The sequence below is a fragment of the Ziziphus jujuba genome, chromosome 1 (genome assembly GCF_031755915.1).
Source record: "Ziziphus jujuba cultivar Dongzao chromosome 1, ASM3175591v1".
In the NCBI taxonomy this organism is placed as follows: domain Eukaryota; kingdom Viridiplantae; phylum Streptophyta; class Magnoliopsida; order Rosales; family Rhamnaceae; genus Ziziphus; species Ziziphus jujuba.
In genome coordinates this window covers 4,243,346-4,261,361 of record NC_083379.1, presented here as the reverse complement: position 1 = coordinate 4,261,361, position 18,016 = coordinate 4,243,346, and the positions used below count along the sequence as shown (strand labels likewise).

General features: G+C 35.1%; 4 protein-coding genes across 9 annotated transcripts; 2 read left to right on the top strand and 2 right to left on the bottom strand.

Annotated features, from left to right (window-relative positions):
* Positions 1-35: 35 nt before the first annotated feature.
* Positions 36-2,303, top strand: LOC107411059 (WUSCHEL-related homeobox 9). Of its 2 annotated transcripts, none has more exons than XM_025077153.3 (4): positions 36-365; positions 493-1,371; positions 1,636-1,845; positions 2,074-2,303. In XM_025077153.3, exons 1-4 carry the CDS (start codon positions 236-238, stop codon positions 2,088-2,090), a joined length of 1,236 nt encoding a protein of 411 aa, XP_024932921.3. In that variant the 5' UTR covers positions 36-235; the 3' UTR covers positions 2,091-2,303. The 2 variants fall into 2 exon arrangements, with proteins under 2 accessions (XP_024932921.3, XP_024932919.3); XM_025077151.3 differs by having other exon boundaries at positions 37-365; positions 1,636-1,862.
* Positions 2,304-7,405: 5,102 nt separating this feature from the next.
* Positions 7,406-10,006, top strand: LOC107411409 (ras-related protein RABA1f). The gene is made up of 2 exons (XM_016018995.4): positions 7,406-7,908; positions 9,301-10,006. The coding sequence occupies exons 1-2, from the start codon at positions 7,688-7,690 to the stop codon at positions 9,731-9,733; spliced, it is 654 nt and encodes a 217-aa protein (XP_015874481.1). The 5' UTR covers positions 7,406-7,687; the 3' UTR covers positions 9,734-10,006.
* Positions 10,007-10,771: 765 nt separating this feature from the next.
* LOC107411117 (uncharacterized) lies at positions 10,772-12,452 on the bottom strand. Of its 4 annotated transcripts, none has more exons than XR_003057279.3 (3): positions 11,702-12,452; positions 11,059-11,102; positions 10,772-10,972 (listed from the first exon to the last, which is right to left on the bottom strand). XR_003057279.3 is itself a non-coding variant. In XM_025077375.3 (2 exons), the coding sequence occupies exon 1, from the start codon at positions 12,145-12,147 to the stop codon at positions 11,746-11,748; it is 402 nt and encodes a 133-aa protein (XP_024933143.1). In that variant the 5' UTR covers positions 12,148-12,452; the 3' UTR covers positions 10,772-11,102; positions 11,702-11,745. The 4 variants fall into 4 exon arrangements, 2 of the variants coding, with proteins under 2 accessions (XP_024933143.1, XP_060669918.1); XR_001580851.4 differs by having other exon boundaries at positions 11,727-12,448; XM_025077375.3 differs by having other exon boundaries at positions 10,772-11,102.
* Positions 12,453-12,596: 144 nt separating this feature from the next.
* On the bottom strand, positions 12,597-17,631 carry LOC107411090 (uncharacterized). Of its 2 annotated transcripts, none has more exons than XM_016018604.4 (8): positions 16,995-17,631; positions 16,631-16,834; positions 15,977-16,471; positions 15,622-15,732; positions 14,914-15,102; positions 13,882-14,112; positions 13,340-13,460; positions 12,597-13,218 (listed from the first exon to the last, which is right to left on the bottom strand). In XM_016018604.4, the coding sequence occupies exons 1-8, from the start codon at positions 17,409-17,411 to the stop codon at positions 13,106-13,108; spliced, it is 1,881 nt and encodes a 626-aa protein (XP_015874090.1). In that variant the 5' UTR covers positions 17,412-17,631; the 3' UTR covers positions 12,597-13,105. The 2 variants fall into 2 exon arrangements, with proteins under 2 accessions (XP_015874090.1, XP_015874097.1); XM_016018611.4 differs by having other exon boundaries at positions 15,977-16,468; positions 16,995-17,629.
* Between the last annotated feature and the right edge of the window lie 385 nt (positions 17,632-18,016).

The window sequence follows — 18,016 nt, the reverse complement described above, 5'->3', positions numbered from 1 at the left end:
TTATATAAATATAAATGAACTAACAGGGCCGGGTAGGTGAGCAGGCTATAAGAAGTGATGTTAGATATGTTTGGATGGAAGGATTTATTCAGTACCAAAAACAAGAGCAACAAAACGCCTGTTTCTCTTTTGGTTGGCTAATAACTTTGACATCTAACTCACTCAATTATTTTCCAATCCATCATCAGCTTCTTCTTCTTCTTCTTCTTCTTCTTCTTCTTTCAACATCATCATCATGGCTTCATCAAACAGACACTGGCCTAGTATGTTCAAGTCCAAACCTTGCAATGCTCACCACCAGTGGCAGCACGACATCAACCAATCTCTCATATCATCTGGTTGCCACAGACCCTCTTACACTTCAGGTATACATAATTAGTTTCCATATTCATATCATATATACACCATAACCCTAGCTCATGTTTTATGTTTATATGGATAGTTTATGTGGTAGTATATCTAATCTTTGGATCAAAACCAAAACAAAAACAGTTCCAGGTGGGTGCGAGGAGCGAAGCCCAGAGCCAAAGCCGAGATGGAATCCAAAACCGGAGCAAATTCGGATACTGGAAGCGATCTTCAACTCAGGGATGGTGAACCCTCCTAGAGACGAGATAAGGAAGATTAGGGCTCAATTGCAGGAGTACGGTCAAGTCGGTGACGCCAACGTCTTTTATTGGTTCCAGAACAGAAAGTCAAGAAGCAAACACAAACTTCGCCATCTCCAACAAAACTCCTCCTCCTCCTCAAGACAACAACACTCTCAACAAACTCATCCCTCGTCTAACAATAATAATTCAATTGCTTCCATAACCGCCCCATCTTCCTCTTCATCTTCTTCTGAGAAATCATCTCCCAAAGCAGCAGCAGCAGCAGCACCACCACCACCACAAGCCAACGAGACATTCTCGATGGGGTTCCCGAATATTGTCGCCGCCGCCGACGTTTCGAACTCTCCGACTGCGTCGGTGAATCAGACGTTTTTTCAGACCACACACAATGACTTCTTAGCCGAACCAGCTTTCTTCTTCCCGGTGGTGCACCAGTCCAATAATACTGGTGGTGGTGGAGGAGCTGCTGGATTCGGCTTCTCCGAGCTATCGAATGTGGATCATGTCTCTGAACACAACATTAATGGGCCTTGCACTAGTCTGTTGCTGAGCGAGATTATGAACCACAACCACCCCCACCACCACCCCCACCACCCTGGGGAAAATTCAAATAGAGATCGGGAAATTAGGAAGGTCATGAAAATGAATCAGTCGCACTTCAATTACGACCTTACCACCACAACTCCATCTTCTATTTCTGCTCACACTACAACCACTTCTTCTATTGCTGCTGTTCCATCCCCTATGAATCATATCCAAGGTAAATTTGATATTGTGCTAAGATGTGTAATTTGAAGTATAGAACGAGGACAACATGGTCATTTTGATTTATTTATTTATTTTGTTTGTCTTTGCCCTTTTTTTTTTTGGCAATAATCTGTGTAGATAGATGGACGTGTGCATGGCTTTGGTTAGTCGTTTGATTGACTACTGCATGGAAGGACTCTCAAATTTTTTTACAATTAAATTTTTTTTTTAAAAAATAAAAAAAGAAAATTGGTGACATATATATATATATATATAGTGTTGGCAGGCGTTGGGGAACAGGAGGAAGCAGTGGGTCCGGGTAGTGCGGCTAGATCAACGGTATTCATCAACGACGTGGCGTTCGAGGTTGCTGCGGGACCCTTCAACGTGAGAGAGGCGTTTGGTGATGAGGCTGTCCTCATTCACTCCTCTGGTCAGCCCGTTCTCACCAACGACTGGGGTCTAACTCTCCACTCTTTGCAACACGGTGCATTTTATTATCTGGTCCATCCGCATCTTTATATCTTTTAATTCCTTTTTTTTCCCAATTAATAAAATTTATTTCCTGTGAGGGTCACTAATATAATGGGAAACTCTGTGTATTTTGGGACCAATCCAAGGAGTTTAAATATGCTAAACAGCTCGACATTTAAAAAACCCCTAAATGCTAGCGCGCTGTTTTATGACTGACTTTGAACGTGTTGTTGGATTGCAGATTTAGGAGCTTTTTGAACCTTGGAGAAGGAACAGCCATGTCTGGTCATTGTGCTTTTTCTCTCACTTTCTCTATGATTTTGCATTAGGGTTTCAATTACTTCTTATATAGGGTTTCAATTACTTCTTATATAACTCCGTTGAAGGAGTGGTGGGCACTTTAAGAGTTGTTGGACCTCTATGTATTATCAATGTTTTCCTTCTCAATCAAAAATTATATATATTTTATATAAATCATTAAAAATCTATACAATATGTGAGGTTTGCTTTTACCAACTAACCTAATAAATGGTATATTTAATTATCGAGAAGACCAAAAATAAAAAGGTATAGCATAACTGGTTTATTAACATTTGCACAAGTGAATTTTTAATATTACAATATTTTGGGACAATTTGCTAGAAAAATAGAACAATGGTTACCGAAAGGTTTGATTGCATGTGTAGACAATGCAGTTAGATGTTAAGTCACATAGAAAAAGATGATATCATCCTACTCATAATTTTCTGCCAGTTTTGGGTTTTACTTGCTTATTGATGAAGGAATTCCAGACAGATTTTTTATTTATTTTTATTTTTATATATATTTTTTTGACTTTTTAAGTATTTGTACGGGTTTACTTTCCGCACAGTTTTTATCGCCAAATTTCTATCTTAAGCTGCCTCCTCTTTACCTGAAAATTAATCTGAACCAAACAGTGATTTGATCAGTGTACTCAATTAAAAAACAGAAAAAAAAAAGTAGCTAGTAAAAGATATTGTTATGACTACAAATTTCAAAATTAAGGAAATATCAAATGAGACATAGAATTGTATTGGCTAGTAGCTTTGAATTGAAGGACACAAATCAACCAAGTTTTTAAATCTTACTAGTGAACTCAGTCGATATACCTGTATATATATATATATATGTATATATATATATAAGGAAAAATTGCCAGCCATTTTCAAGGAAGTTAATAAATGCATTAAACATATATTCTATAACAGGAATAATAAATAAATTAATAATACTAGGATTAATTAATTAACTAGAAAAAAAATACTAAGGAATAATTAATTATTCATTGGTGATGGTCCATATCCAAATGCAACACATATAGAGAAATATAGAACTCGCACAAATCAGAGGGGCAGACCCGAATGGGAAAGATATTAATGTTTGACAAAGAGAGCAGCAGTACTTGTTTGTTCAAGTTTGAGCATACGCCAAACCAAATCAATCACTGTGTGTTTGTGTTTCGATCCATCTGAATATCATTTTTTCAAAATTTTTTTTAAAAAAAAAAGAAAAAAAAAAAAACGAAAGAAGAGAAAGAAAATGAAGCTGGGGTCAGGTCAATTTGCATTGAGTGGTGCAGAGCTGTTACGTGCAACCTGGTGTGAACAGTGAATATAAACATACTTGGATTTGATTGAGTGATTTGGAAATGTCAAAGAAGAAGAAAGTCTCTCTCTCTCTCTTTCTTTCTCTCTGTCAAAATTCCTTCAGCTTGTCAAACTCACACACACAAACACCATACTGTTTGCTTTGCATGAAGTATCACGTATATGAATGATAATCATGATGACCACCACTTGCCAAATTACCATTTACCATACTCTGTCTCTGTCTTTGTCTCTATCTCTTATCTCTCTGTCTCTTCCATGGACTTACAGGTGGTGGTGGGTTGGATTGGGTTGGGTTGGGATGTTAGATCCACTGATCCAGATCCAGGGTTTCAGGTTTCAACACGGTTGGTGGGTTGCTATTTAGGGGTACTGCTTTTTGTAGACGTGGCATGTTTAGAGTGGTGAATGTTTAATCCTTTTCATGCCCCCACGACGGTATTAGGTGATGAAGAAACAATAGTCACCCCCTTTGATGGGATTGTTCTACTCCCTTGTCCGATTATTATGGCCTTTATATTTGTTATAGCCAATTTCAACTGAAATGACATGCTTTCATTCTTATATTTATTTTTTAAAAAAATCAATTTAATAAAACTTTATTTGGATAATTTAAAATTATTTATTAAATGGTCCTTTTTTGCTTGTTGGACTGCCATGAAATGCATGGCATTTATTGTACGTATAGTACTAGAGGCGTTTACATTCCATCTAGCTAAATGCAATTTTTTTTTTTTAAAATTTTTTTTTACATATTTTAATAACAAACAGCTTGGTTGGCTTCTCTTTTTACATTATTTTTTATTATAACTTTTTTAAACTAAATAATGGAAACTATATATATATATATATATATATATGCATTGCCAAATGAGATTTGACCCCCTAAAAAATAAAAGCTAATGAAAATAAGCCTTTTTTATTTTTTTTTATTTTTTACCCCTTCCTTAATGCAGATGCTGAGCCTTTTGAACGCTGTGGTTTTTAAAGATTTTTCAATTTATAAATATTATAATTCATTTTATATTGTAATGATAACAAACCAATCAACAAAAACTAACATCGGTTTTAGTTTCTTTATGTTTTCTAAACTAAATTTATGTTTTTTTTTTAAAAACAATATTTATGACTGTTGATAATCATCACCAGTTAGATTAATGTTTATGTGTTTGTGCAAACTAGTTTGTACTAAAAATTTACTTTTTATATAGGAATTTAACTTTTTAAAAATTGAAATTAATTTAAATGTAATCAATTATTAACTAACATAAATAAAAATCCCATTGATAATATTCACAAATTGTGACAAATAATAATTTTTTTAAAATTATCATTTTAAATTGTTTTTGCTCTCTCATAAGATCAAAACCTGAACTTCTTGGGCCAAGGGATCGATGAACAGAACTACAAGTGAGACTGGCCACAACAATGAGACAGCATGATGAGAAGGGTCATGATCCTTAATACAACAACCCAACAATGGCATTGAGCTTTCACTAATTTTTTTTTTATTTTTTTTTACTGATTCAAAAAAGAGTTCTATTTCCTACCACATTGATCCTTTAATTTCAATACCCATATATGAATGATGGATCATACTTCCTAAATCCATCTCCCGTTAGAAGGTCGATTTTAGAAAGACACTTTTTGTATTCCCTTTTTTGGATAAACAGGCTAGTGATAATGTTTATATTTTTCAATATTTAATATTCTGCCATTTTTATTTTTTTTTTGTTGGGGGGGGGGGGGGGGGGGGCTGGAATTCAATATTTAATATTCTGAATTCAAATTCCGCTATCCATGGAATATTATTCTCTTGACATAATGTGGGATACATTCCTTTGTGTCTAGGAATTATGGTACTCGGATAGCATGGAAGATTTGCTTTGAATACCAGACATTACCCCACCTTAGGAAAATAATAATAATAATAATAATAAATAAATGAATGCTGATTTGATATGTCGATTTTGATTGAGCTGGCAAGGAATAGGGGGAGTGGAGCAAAGTAATGATGAATGATAAAGATTAGTTTGATTCAAAATTTGAATCTAATTGATTTGCTTTTCTTTCAAACCAAACATATTTGTTGTTTATGGACCAAAAATATTCACGGCCATGATTAAAAAAAAGAAAAAAAGAAAAAGGGATGAAAAAAACAATGATCCAAAATGATTTTTTTTTTTTTTTGGGGGAAAAAAGAAGCTCTTTATTTCTTTCTATAATGGAGAAATGACACAAAATATTTTTTACACTTTTTTTATAAATTAGGAAATGAATTTTAGCATTAGATTTGAAGCCTTATCTGTTATTATTGTTATCTGAATTATTCTAAACAGATGAAAACTATTTACTTAAACTTACTTACAATGATTGAAAAAAAAAAAAAAAAAAAAACTTACAATGACACGTTATATCACGCTTTGCAAGTTGGAACAAAAACAAAATATTATTTTATAAAGGCAGGCATGCAAGGATTGTTTATCCATTACGGCAAAAGACACTAGCAAAGAAATTTCTAATGTTGGTGAATTTTCCTATACTTGTTTTTGTTTACATTAACATATATATTAATTATAATGGTCAATTAATATGGGCAGCATTCATTAAAGTTCAATCGAAGATTATATAACGGAAAGCTCAGTTTTCTTCAACAAGCATTCTTCCAAAACGTCAACAACTAAGGGCAAACAACAATTGATTTTTCTTAATTTATTTTCTTCTTAATTATATATTTATACCGTTTTGTTTCTTTGATAAATTGATACCCTTTTGTTTGAACAAAAGACAAAAAGTCACATCAAATATTTTTTTTTTGAGAATATAATTTAATATAATTAAGAGTGTGAAATGTTTATGGTATGGAATATATATAATTAATGATAAATATTGTCAATTGTATATATATATATATATTATAAAATAGCTCTATAATTTTGTATCATTAATATTTGAAATTCAGTTTGTAAATTATAAATTTTAGTTGTAACTTTCTATGTTTATATATAACGTCAATTAAAAATTTACTAATTATACGTTACAAAAGAATAATTAGACATAATTAATAAATTTTTTTTTTTTTAATCTTCCAATTGCTAAGAAACATTATATTAATAGGCATATTTGTATGTATGTATCTCTATCATAGGTTTTATTGGATAAAACCAGGTAATACCAAGCCTTCATTGCAGCAAATTAATGCCAAGTCTTCGTTGAATAAATTTCTTGAGTAAGAACTAAGAACGGCAAAGAACAAAGAGGAGAAATATATAACTTATTACCAAATTGTGAAATGCACGTTTTTATTGGAATGGTGTGCGAGACCAAACCAAAATATAGAATTAGTCACAAAGAAAAAGATCAAGAAAAGAAAAGAAAAAACAACGGAATGGGTCTAGCTTGTTGAAAGAGTTACTTGGAATTAAGACCTTCAATTAATTTAAAGTTCCTTCGATAACAAATAATAATAAAAATTTAAAGGTCGAGCAATTACAATTCTATACCGTATAACATGATAAGTATTTATTACATTTCAAAAGCTTGGAGATTAATGAGATTAACAAATAACTATAAGAAAAAGGAAGACAAAATAGCTATAAAAAAAATAGCTAAATAATTCCTCCCAAAATTTAACAAAATGTCTAGAAGATCAAACATCCAATTAATTAATTAATAGGTATTATCTTTTTTTTCTTTTTTTTTTAAAATTAATTTATTGTTATCGTTAAAAACAAAGTTGTTTCAAATTTGATGTCTATTATTTTTTAATTTTTTGAAAGAATTTAAAGTTTAGTTGTTCAAATTTTCTTGTGAAACCGAAGAGGTTGAAGTTTGTTTGGCTTGGCAACAACCAACTTAACATAACCTAACATCGTAATTTTGCCAACTAAAAAACAAACATATTTCCAGCTTGCTCTTCTTCACCTCCTCACAACTCACAAAGTCGTAACCTCAAAACCTCTTCTTTTCCAATTTCTCTCATATTTTTAACAAAATCCAATCTAATCACAAAAAAAAAAAAAAAAAACTATATATATATATATATATGTAAATATGTGCTTTGAATTTTCGTTTCAAAACCGTGCTTATCCATTTTGATTCACTGGAAAGGAAATATATTTTTTCTTTTGTTAAATAAAAATAAACAGAGAAAATTTTGTGGGAATTTTCTCTCTTTTTCTATCCCTCCAAACACCCCCCACAGGAATCTAATACTTGTTCTAGGAGATGGGGGGTTACAGAGCAGACGACGATTATGATTACCTTTTCAAGGTGGTGCTGATCGGTGATTCGGGTGTTGGCAAATCGAACCTCTTGTCCAGGTTCACCCGGAACGAGTTCAGCCTTGAATCAAAGTCCACCATTGGGGTCGAGTTCGCTACCAGGAGCATTCGGGTCGATGATAAGGTTGTCAAGGCCCAGATTTGGGACACCGCCGGACAAGAAAGGTTTAGATCCAATTTTCCCTTTTTTTTTTCATTTTCCTTTTTCCTTCCTCGAAATTCGTGACTTGGTTTGTAGGATCTTCGAATCTCATTCTGATCCAGCGTTTTATGTTTCTTTGTTTTACATCGGGAAAACTGATAATTATAGTTATATGGGTACTTCAGAGTTTTGATTATCTTACATATGGATCGGAGAACAACATTTTCTGTGTGGGTTTTCGTTTTGCGCGTGTTTTGACCCTTTCGATTATGTGAATGATGGGAAAAAGAAGAAAATGGAACTATTTAAGTCTTAAGCTGTTTATCATCTTTCATAGAAAAAAAGGAAACTTTATAGAACATCCCTTTAATCGTCAAGGAAATTATTTTCGGAATTTATCTTTCAGAATAAGCTTGGAGCATTTCTAACGTAGTAACTTAGAATAGCATATTTTGGACTTTTATTTTTTTCTCTGATGTATTGGTAGTTGTTTAGAGGTGAGAATATGCAATACCCCGGCTGTATCTGCAATCTAATAGTGGAGCTGATATATGGTTTGCAGTGTAGACGACCATTGCCTACCAGTTGTCATGGAAGTTCTAAGTTTTTATTGCTAGTTAAGTTTCTAAAGCTTGTTGTTTCAATTGAAAGATAATGTTTTAAACACACTTTGCATGTTCATTCGGACCCATCAAGCTAGCTGATCTTGTTTTGTTTGAAGACTGATGTTTTTTTTTACCAAGATGTCCAATTGCAATATAGTGGCAGGGTTTTGCGGTCATTTCGTTTTATCATCTTAGAAAGAAGCAGTGTAGAGTTAGCCTCAAAGACTAGTGAATTCTCTGTACTTGGAGTTTCAGACTAGGAAAGTACAATCTTATAACCAATTCAACTGCCCATCTGTAATCTGTGGACCTTGTGGAGCTAATATAATTTTAACTAAGGTTTTATGTTATTCTTTATATTACTGGAATAAAGCAATAAGCCTTCCGTTCAACACTTCTGAAGACCCTACAGTTTCTCATCTTCTTAGCACCTTATTCCTTCAACTTTATACTTAAATATAAAAATATAAAGTTCTATTAACCTATAGACACCATCCTTAGTAAAAGTATAGCCTAAACGGTAAGAAATTAGAACCTATAATTTTGCCTCGAATTATGATGTTTTTAGTAGAGATAGGCATGCAGTGGGAAATTTCAAGGCCCTAATAACAAATACTATATGCTTTTCTGTTGTGTTTGAATTTTATCATTATTTGAGTTGGATGGCTTTAACTATGTGACTTGTTACTAATTTTATGGGGCAGGGATGTTGTGGGGCTGAGGATTGGGATCCTGGCCAGCCCCAGTGTGCCCTGTGCTGATTCTTTATTCTCAGAAACATAATCTCATTTAATGTTTCCATTTATAAAGGTATCGTGCAATCACAAGTGCATACTATCGAGGTGCTGTTGGTGCTTTGCTAGTCTATGACGTTACCCGCCATGTTACATTTGAAAATGTGGAAAGATGGCTGAAGGAGCTTAGGGATCACACAGATGCCAACATCGTGATCATGCTTGTTGGAAACAAGGCTGACTTGCGTCACTTGAGAGCAGTTTCAACTGAAGATGCCAAATCTTTTGCTGAACGAGAGAACACCTTTTTCATGGAAACATCTGCGCTTGAGTCCTTGAATGTTGAGGATGCATTCACAGAAGTATTGACCCAAATCTATCGTGTTGTAAGCAGGAAGGCCCTTGACATTGGGGAGGACCCAGCAGCGTTGCCCAAAGGACAGACTATCAATGTTGGAACCAAGGATGATGTATCAGCAGTGAAGAAAGTTGGATGTTGCTCCACGTAATTACGACTCAAAAGGTTTAAATTTGTTGATGTTGCAGGCCATATGTCTATATAGAGGTTGACCTTGATTCCATGGAAATGCTACTTCAACTGAAAATGAGCTGTCCGAATGTTGTGCTTTGAATACTCGAAAACTTGTCTACGTTAGCTGAAAGATGTAGTAGGATTATGAAATATGTGCCAAGTTCTTTCTTTGATGCAATTTGAACTACCTTCTTCACCCTTTGTGTATTCATGTTACTCTTCTTTCTTACATTAAGTTTGATTACATTAACTCTCGTGTTTACATTATCATTATTTTGAATTTCACAGGCAGAACAGGAAAGTGAAAATAGTCGAGTTTCCCCACAATTGGATGTATATTATTAATTTATAAGCTGCATTTAGTGTTTTATGCTTTTGAAATTTCGTGTTTTTTGTCATGATGGATCGGGCACTAAAATGTTTTACTACCATTTTCAGATTCTAGTTAACACTTATCCGCTTGCCGTTTATGCTCCTAGATAAAAATTCTGTTTTTTAAGTAAATTTGATGCTTTTGCCATTGTATCTATAAATTTTGTTGATACACGAGTGTTGGTATTGCCAATGGATATTCCAACTAAAATGGTACATTATTTAACATATATTGCCAATGGATATTCTAACTAAAATGGTATATTATTTAAGATCTGTTTCAATGTTCTGGTCATTGCTGCCGTCCTAGTAAATAGATGGCAGCAAATAACCATCGAGAATAGCAAGTCATGCAAGCATTAATGGACACGCCTAAATTCTTACTACAGGGATTTATCGATATCTTCTTAGATTGATTTTTTGTAGCTTGACTCTCTTTTTTGGTGAATACAAGCTTGATTATGTTTTTGGTAATAACAAGCTTGCTTGATATTGCTACTACTGGTATATACCAATTTTCCTACAATCCACCATACGTAGCCCAAAAAACTGGCAACATCAACATGGCAATTGTTATTTGAAGATTTTCTAAACCATTGTTTTTGTTATAAATAAATATACACCATCTTTCACTTGCAAACGGTAAAGCAACCAGACCATGTATTTATTATTGTTTTGAGTTTATAGAATACAATAACTAAAGTCCAGAATGCAAACTGTAACATCCATCAGCCTCTTCAAGGCGTCAAAACAAAAAAACAAAAAATAAAAAATAAAAATAAAGAAGGCACAGCGTAATATTTACAGCATATCCGATGGTGCTCCACAAACATACAGATGAAGTCTGTTATTTAGATGAAAGTATATTAGAACACTTGCAATGCACTATGAACCAAAACCAAAACCAGACAAAAGTTCTAGCCGTTACACCTGTGGTTGGAATAGCCAAGTCTTCCTCCTTACTGATGTTGCATCTGCAATAATTAGCATGTTCTTCATAAGCAAGACATATAAGATGGACAGCCATGTCGAAGAAACACATTTTCGTAATCAAGAAATGGTTAAAATTTGCAATAAAGCAGAGTTTTATGTATTTGCCACGTATTTCCTGGAACCCAAATTCAGATGGGGAAGGGAAGCAGATAAAGCTGCAGAGAATTTCTACTACCAATAAATGTTTTTTAGTCACTAGCGGTAAAAAGCAGTTGAGAACCAAGGATGGAGTGCTTATTCAAATGCTAGGGTCTAATGTGTTAATGTGATAATCAACTTGCATAGGCGATACAGAAATCATTGTCAGTTTATGGTTAATGCCTGAATATTAGGATGTTTATGCTCATAAACAACCGTACGAAATTTGGGAACCATTTATTCAGACCAATGTTTCAAAGTTTCAATTATTCAAAATCGTAAAACATTTGCCAAAATACCAATTCAAATCTATGCAAATTCTGAAGGGGACTGATTCCACCACACTGTTAGAACAAACATAACATGAAAACAAAAAGAGATTCAAGTTCTGAAAGACAAGAATAAAGAAAAATGGTAACAGAACAAGGGATACAAGACCCACCCACGGAATCGAAAGAAAAACTCACCAAACCCAGAAGGGGAAAATCATGAACGGTGGGGTTTGTGGGTGTCGTCAACAGATGAAGATGAAGAAGAAGAAGAAGAAGAAGAAGAAGAGGGAGAGGAATTGTCGTCGTGGCGGAAAGAGGGGAGAGGATTGGAGCCCTTGATGATCCAACCAAGGGCAAAGAAGGAGACCCCTGCAAGAATCGCAGTTCCCCATGCGTGAGCGTACCATCTGCTGTACTGCTTTATGGCGAACCTCCATTGCTCCCTCAGAGTTGCCGGGTCAGGGTTGGTCGGGTCGGGCGGATTCGGAAAATGAACCTTCTGTCCATTGAAGCTGGTGTTGGCGTTGGCATGGCCGTTGTTGATTTTATTTGGAATTTTAGTGGAAGTAGAAGTAGATGGAGTTGGAGGAGGATTTGGGTTTCGAGGGTCACTCATTTTCGGGTACTGATTGATAGTTTTGGCAGCCTCTCAGTCCCAGAACCAAGACTCCTTTGCTCGTTGCAAACTGCAAAGGCTTTTGCTCAAGCAAAGTGCTCACCCACTCGAATTTGCTACTATTCCATTTTTGCCACCTGCCCCAAGCACCACTCATGTCTATCTTCCAAAATCAAAGACAAAATAGCCAAAAGAAAAATACTTTACTTGGTTTCCAGGTTTTGCGTTTATCTCACAATATCATTAGACTCTAATACATAAACAACAGTTTCCAATTTGTGTTTATATATTTTTTTTGTCCCACCGTCTTTTTTTTTTTTTTAACACAAACATTTATTTTAAAAGAAACTCCCTCCGTCGTTCGCACAACACTCCATTTTCAATCGTAGCGATTCCTCGAGTCAGCTTTTAATGGGTACGTTAAAATAAACAGGAGAGACACCGAGAGAGAGATGACAAAATGCTTGAAATTAACGACCATGTAGAAGTCAACATTGCTTTTCCAGGACTATTATCTACAACCAATCTAACTCTAATCTAAACACAGATAGTCTCTTTTTGGCCATAGGCTTTTGATACATTTTGTTTTGGTAAAATCTTCGTCTTTGATACCAGTAGAAGTAAAATGTGTTTGAATACGTTTTTGTCCTTAAAAAGTACAAATATGTGAACCCAAAAATAATGTATTGATGCTGCTCCCATTACCATCGAACCATCACAAGAAAGACGAGGTTCCTCCTCCCACATAAAAAGAATCTTTTTGTTCAGCAGCGTGTTTCGGCACAGCCATCTAATCATTCGAAATTACCTCCCGATGAGCCACGTTATGCATGAGGTTTAGGTAGCTTTTTCCAGGGAAATTCGTACAGAACGCAAGTCAAATTTTCGGGCTTCTACTCCTACGTTATCCAATATTTTTTCCCAGTAGCTCCGTTGATGACTTTTTAAGCAACCAGTATCATCGAACTGGCCTGGCCAAAGCAAAATAGCCATCCGGTTTCACTGACATCAACAACTCTATGACAACTATGTCTCTAGGCTGGGGGACCTTGAGACTACGTTCAATCAGACCTGCTTTCATAAAAGCCAAAAGTGAAGAGAGAGAACCCAAAAAAAAAAAAAAAAAAAAAAAAATCAACTAAGTGACAGCGCATGACACAAAAACAAATAAGAAAAACGAAATAGCACTTACCAGGGGAAAGTTTTTTCCCACCATATAATTCCGCTGCTAAGGGATTGGCAGCCCACTGATTGACAGCCACACGGCTCATAGGTTGGAACCCGATAATTTTTCCATCTGCTGACAGAACAACCTATGACAACAGGAAAAGAGAGAAGACATGAGCAAGATACGTGAACTAAAGTATATAAGCAGAACGATGGACCGGTCATTCATTGAAAACCTTATGTGTCATTTTGTTGAACTTAAACTTTAATTTGAGAAGATCCACAACCCTAAATGATAGTTACCATGATTGCAAGATTAAAACCCATGCAATCTTATTGTATACAAAGTTGAAATTTTCTGACACTTCACTCCACAATAATAAGATATGCTGTTCAAATTAAATTAGACATAATCACTACACAATAATAAGTTATGTTGTCTAAATTAAATTAGACATAATACAGCTAAGTAAACCCAATTTTTCAATCCATAATAGAAGTCAAGTAAGGATTATATTTTGTATCAATGTTTGAGTGATGATGCGTAGAAAAGTACACATGAACTACCTGATATGTGGCAATATCCTGTGCTGATGTCTTCATTTCTGCATCAATATTCTCTGAGGAGGAAGAAATAGTTGAAATGTCTTCATTACTAGAATTATCTTCAACTACCATCCTCAAGTAACTTGGTAATTTGCCAGTCCAGACACCCACATTTGATTCTGCAATTATCTCACCGGACCAACCTAAAGCATCCTTTATCCTTTTGACAACTGAGGTGCAAAATGCTTCCAACTGTCCAAATAAATTCCAAATTCCAATTACTAGATTTTAATTGTATAATTGAAAAACTATCCCACATCCAAATAATTGTTTACTCAACACGTCAATTATAACCTTACTATCTAAATAAACAAAAAGACTCAATCTTACATGCATAGGAACCCCATAATTGACTAATTGATCATCCATAAAGCATTACACGGTAGATCATTCAGATTCTGACTCTGCTATCTGTATTGTTATGTAATATGTAAAATAATATTTAGGATCAGAAATTTCCAGTTAAAAACATTTCCCCCCTCCAAGGAGTGTAATGCATAAGTGGACTTTAAAAATATACAAATCTGTAGTGTCCAATTGTGTAACTTTAGATTGCAGGTGAAAATACATAATTTTGTCAATCTATAAAGAAAACAATACAAAAATATTACACAGGCATTAAGAAGGTGTAACTAAATTTACTAATACAGGCAAAAGGACTGCCAACAATCAAGAGACATAAGGCTAAATATGTTAAAGAACCAACCACCAAACAGAAAGCCTCACGTAAATTAAGGCAACTCTAGAAATTATATATAAAATTATGTGTGAAACATACTTATCAAAAGAGAGTAATTTAGTTCAAGAGATGTACATGGATGTACATATCACTATACCACAACAGCTATATTTTAGTTTCCTTAGTGAAAACTGCCAAATTGGCTGCGGTGGCCTCAAGTAAAAATTGGCACTAACTGCCCATGACAATCCATGCACTTAAACCATAATAATTTGAATTCTATATGTATCTCATCAATATATGGTGTACCATACCTCAGCTGTATTTAGAGACTCATGCAGTGAACCATCAACGTCAGACGATGGAAGAGGCCTATATTCTCCAGTTTGCTTTCCAAACTTGTGAAGTTGAGGCAAACAAATTTGACCAAGTGCGCTAATTGCTATCAGAAAAATTCCACTTGCAAGGGTGACAGAGAGCATTTTCAACAAGATAGAGCTCCTCTGAAATAAATGGAACCATTTAGACAATCTCCAACGAAATAAACATTAAATGCATTATGCAAATTTGAAAAATAAAAGAAAGAGAAAACATTGGAGAGAGACAGAGAATGGAAAATTATAAGGTTAAGAATAATAATTAGAACTGAGTCATGTTAGATAAATAACAATTTGAATAAATGAGAATTGTTTTACTAGAATAAGCATCCCCAGCATGTCATATATGGTTAACTACGAGAGATTATATGTTTCCCTTCCACTTATATACCACGTCTCCACTAATAAAAGATAGAAAATTTAGCCAATTCTTTTTCCAAACAAATTAATAAATAGCCAACTATCAATTACTACCTACCATTCCCAATTCCACTACTATTTACCAATCATTATTAAACTATCCATAAGTTGAAGAGATACTCTCATATATACTTAACTATATACAACCAAGAATTCGAGAACCAATTTATAAAAAGAGGGGAGAAAAAGAGAAAGGCGGGGGCGAAGGAACTTGCATCAGAGTACCTTTTTATTAGACAAATTAGTAAAATTTGCAATCACACCACAAGCTAGTTCTTTGTTGGGTAGTGTATAGATATCCTCATAATACATATCTACAATGTCTGCCAAACCAACCTGCAAATTTACAAATAGGGTCACAATAATAATAGCATCAGTTCATTATGTAATACAACATTGTATTTCGTTTGTTATATGATTACAGTGTATACCTAGAATTAAATAAACACAAAATATTTGTCCTTTCCACATTCAGTATTTCAAATTGTTATCAAGAGAGAAATTTAACTAAATCAGAAAGACTAAATAAAATTACCATCAAAAGCCAGAAGACAAAAGACACAAGGAAACAGTAAAGTACCATTTGGGAGTGTGTCAAAAGGACTTCCCACCTATTCTGTGCAGATTTTCTCCATCCTTCAAATTTTACATTTCTAAGTCGATCAGCATCAATTTGCAGCCTGTATGCGGGAATATATTCACTTGTCCAAGCACTAAAATCAGGACCGCCAATCTTTTCCAACTTAGAGTGTGCAGATGGTGTCCACGAATAGAACTTAGGTTTGTTTCTTTGAGGTACAAAATGTTCCTTGGTTAAATTAAAATCTTCTAGTAGAATCTTGGCATTTTCAATGATCCTGTCTTCGAATATATCGTAAATGATCACTGAAGAATCGCTTGATGCAATCCTCCTAGTCTTTTGAAACCAATTGAATAAACCACTTGAAGCTTTTCCCAGATAATTGTGAAGGAAATTCCTTTCAGTACTCTGAAGAGCAGAGATGCAGACAGCTTCTGCAAGCGCAGAGAATACCCGTTCATCGGATGAGCTAAGGGTGAACGATGCAGTAACCTGCTGATAGGAAATGCATAAGAGAACTGAAGCCATCAGTATCATGAGGTACCTGCAGGACAGAAATTACTATGATATTACATTTTACAAGAATGAGATGCATATGTCATTACGCTGGGGCATTACAATTTCAATTACAAACAAGGGTTAAAATCAACAAACCTCTCTTGGGTTTTCAAGGTCATCCATATTTCTCTCTGTTCCAGGTCTAAAAATAACAATTTCAAAGTCCCAAAGCTGTTGCAACACTACTTGTCTGAAAGTCATGGCAAGTATATTTCTAGAAGGCGTACTAGACAAAATATCTTCAGCAATGGAGCTTCTCAGCTTACTGGCTTTTTCTTTAACTTTTGTGGCAGGAAGGAACTGTCGAAAAAAACGAAGAAAAAAAACACCAGTAATAATCAATGACAGAAAAAGAAAACAGCAAAGCTTAGGTTGAACAAACACAATTTTCATGGATTATCCTATAAGCATAAACATTGGGTATATAGAAACCTCCATGGACTTGTGAAAATGAGCTTACCAACCGGGTGGAGACGGTGCTATGCTGATCCGAAGGGCCAGGATATACGGTTTCCACGACCATGGCAGGCATGCCAGAGTCAATGTGCTCGGAGGCAGCTTGGCCTCCGTCGGCTGCAGCAGCAGTCAAAGCCTGCTCAAAATCGGCAGCTCCAACGAGAGTGAGCCGCGCCAAGTCATTTTCATAAGTTCTCAAGATAGGGAGGCTGTTGTCGTCGGACTCTGCCACGGCCCGAAGGACCTCTTGTTCTGTGGTTGGGACGGCCTTGGGAGAAGAACGGGCAAGGAGAGGGAGGAGATTTCGGGGGTTTGTGAGGGGCAGAATGGGAAAGATGGTGCGGGATTTGGGGAAATGAGAGCAATGGGGTGGTCGGAAGGGAAGGAGAGGGGTTTGGAGGGAAATATAAACAACGGCCATCGAAATTCTAACACCCAGCGCATTGCTGGTTTAGGGGTTTTTCTTCTTCTCTCTGCCAGCTCTTTCTTTCTTTTTCTTTTTCTTTTCCTTTAGTTTGGTTGGGCTTTGTTTTTGATTGGGCTAGTGTTAATAATGGACCTGGGCTTGAATAACGAACCGTTGCGGCGTTTTCACTTAATACCCATATGAGTTACGACTGCCTCCTGTTTTAAGACGCTACACTCCCTCCCTGGCATTACAATTTGTGACATTGACGAATTGCTGTGTCTTCTGTCTCTGTCTCTGTCTCTGTCTCTGTCTCTGTCTCTGTCGTGCTGTTGGTCTGGAAGTTAGGGGTTCAATCGTCTGGCTTAGCTGAGTCGTCAATTGGTAAATTTGTTTGTTTGGCTGTCAAGAAACGAGAGGAAATAAAAATTTTGATTTTTTTGATTTTGATTTTTTGTTTTGTTTTAACTCAGAAGATGATTGAGGATTGATTTCGTTGGTAAGGTTGTATTATTGTATCATGAAACTTAGGAAATAGAGCAATGGATTATTGATGAGTGTGAACGGGTTAACAACCTTGAAGATAATGCTGCTTAGAACACAACGTTATCAATGGGAAA

Bases quoted from the DNA above. Each gene is read 5' to 3' on its own strand.
- LOC107411059 (XM_025077151.3), top strand. From the start codon at position 236: ATGGCTTCATCAAACAGACACTGGCCTAGTATGTTCAAGTCCAAACCT. The intron at 366-492 runs GTATACATAATT...AAACAAAAACAG, and splicing joins CAGACCCTCTTACACTTCAG to TTCCAGGTGGGTGCGAGGAG. The intron at 1,372-1,635 runs GTAAATTTGATA...ATATATATATAG, and splicing joins CCCTATGAATCATATCCAAG to TGTTGGCAGGCGTTGGGGAA.
- LOC107411409 (XM_016018995.4), top strand. From the start codon at position 7,688: ATGGGGGGTTACAGAGCAGACGACGATTATGATTACCTTTTCAAGGTG. The intron at 7,909-9,300 runs GTTTAGATCCAA...CCATTTATAAAG, and splicing joins GACACCGCCGGACAAGAAAG to GTATCGTGCAATCACAAGTG.
- LOC107411117 (XM_025077375.3), bottom strand. From the start codon at position 12,147: ATGAGTGACCCTCGAAACCCAAATCCTCCTCCAACTCCATCTACTTCT.
- LOC107411090 (XM_016018604.4), bottom strand. From the start codon at position 17,411: ATGGCCGTTGTTTATATTTCCCTCCAAACCCCTCTCCTTCCCTTCCGA. The intron at 16,835-16,994 runs GTAAGCTCATTT...TTTTTTCGACAG, and splicing joins GCACCGTCTCCACCCGGTTG to TTCCTTCCTGCCACAAAAGT. The intron at 15,733-15,976 runs GTACTTTACTGT...GTAAATTTGCAG, and splicing joins TTTTGACACACTCCCAAATG to GTTGGTTTGGCAGACATTGT.